We start from the raw sequence: 3337 nt of genomic DNA, 5'->3' as shown, positions 1-3337 counted from the left end.
TGTAAAAATTCAATTAGTTATAAAATCCTTGTCTCAGAACTCAAAAATGGAACTGTAACACACACCTTCAAATGAAACAATATTTTGATTATAAATAGATAAAATAAATAGTTACTTCTGCTGAAATTCAATCATGCCATTATTTTCATGTATGTCTATATGGGATTTTCATTGTGAATAAGAAATATCTGTCCCTTTTTAAATCAAAGTCTATTCTAATTATGAAAATTTTATTTCTTTTAAAAGATTGCTTTTCATAAGATACACACTGATTAGTATTTTAGTTTTTAGGAACATCTTTAGACTGTGTACTGGCCTTTTAACTGCATCAGTTGAAAAGTCAAGTTCTATTTTTTTCATTTTCCCTAGTTATACAAAATCCTCTTTTCTCATTTTATGTTCAATGTGCAAGACTTTTAACTGGCACCAAGTAATCCTATAAAACCAAATTTTTTCAAAGTTATTTTCTAGTTTTCCACACTTTCCAGTTAACCCCACGAAACACATTTAATGAAAGTCATCTGAACAGAAGCAATACAATTTGAATCAGAACAAATTAACTTATTCTACATTATGTAGTGATCTATGCAATCAACATTCAGGGTTCTCAGAATGAAATTTGTCCTTTTAACAAGACATATATATACTAAATAGTGTACAGTGCTCTGGAGTTGGCACTGATAAGTAAACAAAACAAAACAAAACAAAAAAACCGACACTGAACTATTTCTTTCAGCCTTAATCTTATTTTCAACTCCTTTTATACCAGGCTGAGCAATGACCTTCAGCAAAAATAACAGAATAATTTTCTAACTAAAAAGTGTTGTTTTCAAATAAACAAAGTAGTTTTACAATGTTCTTACATCCCCCAAAATGACATATGAAACCCCCCCCCCCACAGAAATTCTTCTGAGGTAATTCTGAATTCATCTTTACTTTTCAAGGGGATCGACTTCTCACTCCTCTCAATTACATGCAATGAGACCTCTCCTCGAATTGATGAAATTTGTACCACTTGCACCTATTGTGGGAAACTTCCCTTTCGAAGGAGTCCCCTTATGCACAAGTTTTGTTGCAGTCAGGTTCCTGAGCAGAAGAATTTGGTTATCAGATTCAGAAGTTTCTGCCGGAAATTCAGTTTGTCTCCTAGTCTCGTGAGCTGAGCAGCACCCTCCTCTTGCAGCTCAGTGCGCGCGGGGCTCGGCTGCGCGTTCTTACGCGCCTTCTTCCCGGCCATCTCGGCAGGTGCCGCCGCGAACGCTGCTGCGGATCCCGGGGTCTCAGTCTCCCAGCCCGAGCACCTCCGGCGTCTGCAGGATGCGAAGTGCGCGCGGGCAGCCGGGCGGGACCGGGTGACCGGACGGGAAAAACCAGAAGCATAAAGCTGCCAAGCGCGCATTAGATTCATTTTTATTTCAATTGGATATATCAAGAATCAGTCAGAAAAACATATAGACTAAAAAAATTCCAGTCTAACTATATTAAGCCAATAAGAATCAAGGAGAAAGCCTTAATTTCATCTCATTCTGATTCTCTAGACAATTTAAGCAGGGATCATAAACTAGGCTGCACATAACATTACTGCCAAAATTAGAAGAGAAAGAATTGCTATTTTGACTAATTAATTTTATATTTCAAATGGCCTAAAGCAGCTCTGGTCCCTGTTTCACTTTAGTTTACATTAAATTACTAGATACGGGTTGTGATGAAGTGGGGTCTTATCTTTTGTCATAGCAAGACGGAAGCCATTCTTGGTGTTCCCATTTCTCTTTTATGAAATGGCCTCGAAAGCCACTGAGTCTCTTTTCTCTTGTTGTCACTAATCAATAAATACATGCTTTTGCAACAGCTTAAACTAAAATAAAATGATTCCACCCAAGAGCTCTACTCGTTTCACTATTTAAAAGCCCTTTTAACCTATTTATTTAAGCAATAAGATTTTACTTCTTCAAAATCTCACATTTTAATTGAGAGATCTGAATTAAAATAACTGTTTTTCATGATAGAGGCAGAATATCAAGCCAAAATCACCTCTTCATTAGTATCTGGCACAGAAACTAAAAGTCTAAACTACGTACATGCTTATGTATGTATAAAACAATAAAGTTTGGAGAAAAAAATTAGTTACAATCTCAGCATCCCTACAACCCATCTGTATTTGAGTAGAAAAATACCCCACAGCTGGGCAGAAACTTAAATCAGGCTTCTGTTAGTACACAGTGGAATGGCAGATGTGTGGTCCCTGCAGCTGGTATCTGAAGCGTGTTTTCCTTGATTCAGTAACACAGAATCCTGCCCTAGGCTTTTTCCTAAGAACTGGCTGACAACGTTTCGGCATTTAACAAAGACTCACTGGAGACAATGAACATTTAACCCATATCTAAGAGACATTTTTATCATTTATGAACTTGGCTATTGAAAATGTACACTTTATGGGGGCAAGACATGATTGCAAGAGGGACTTTACCTAACAATTGCAATCAGTGTAACCTGGCTTATTGTACCCTCAATGAATCCCCAACAATAAAATAAAAAAAAGAAAATGTGATACCTCTATCACCAGCTACCAAAAGTTTTTCAAGAGTTTAAAGATACAGGCACTTTCACGTCCCCTTCTTGGAAGTAAAAATGTATTCTCACTTCCTGTCGGACAGTTGACAATATAAACTAAAATAGAAAATGCACATTATTTGACCTGGAAACTTTATGTGCAAGTATTTATTCTAAGAAAACTATCAGATTTTTTCATGAATAGTGATTGAAACATTTTTATAATGCAGATAAAATGGAAGTGACCTTAACACTCATGAATAGGAGATTAAATATGGCAGCATACAATGGAATGCCATGTAGTCATTAAAAAGACTAAGGGAGCTCTTTCTATACATAAATCTGTATAGATTTATTGTTAAGTTAAAAATATGGAAAAATAAAGTATAATTTTATGTTTTTATATGTTTAAATGTATATAAATATACGTATGTACTATGTAAAGAAGATGTAGAGAAATAGACATTAAGCAATAAATCACAGTTATTTCAGACTGTAAAGACTCCTTTATTTCAGATTTTATACATTTATGTATTTTTGACTTTTTACAATGAGCCTACATTACTTTATCATTATCAATTTATTCATTAAAAATACTTTTTAAAAAATCAGACTGCACCATATTACCTCAGTTCCTATTTAACTTGTCATGTCAAAATTTCATGTTAAATTCTCACACTTAAAAGTGGATAGCATAAGACAATTTAACAACTATTTCTAAGAAAAACTGTGGTTAAATCATAATAGCAAGTGCTAATATTCATTACTGTGCTAAGTGTGTTACGTG

The 3337-nt window shown here is 34.7% G+C and overlaps 1 protein-coding gene across 1 annotated transcript; it reads right to left on the bottom strand.

The window, feature by feature from the left end:
- Positions 1–1078: 1078 nt before the first annotated feature.
- LOC128585347 (phorbol-12-myristate-13-acetate-induced protein 1-like) lies at positions 1079–1237 on the bottom strand. Its single transcript, XM_053590331.1, has one exon. It carries the CDS (start codon positions 1235–1237, stop codon positions 1079–1081), a length of 159 nt encoding a protein of 52 aa, XP_053446306.1.
- Positions 1238–3337: the final 2100 nt, after the last annotated feature.

This window comes from Nycticebus coucang, chromosome 5 (assembly GCF_027406575.1).
Source record: "Nycticebus coucang isolate mNycCou1 chromosome 5, mNycCou1.pri, whole genome shotgun sequence".
NCBI lineage: Eukaryota > Metazoa > Chordata > Mammalia > Primates > Lorisidae > Nycticebus > Nycticebus coucang.
This window is presented reverse-complemented; position numbering and strand designations above follow the sequence as displayed.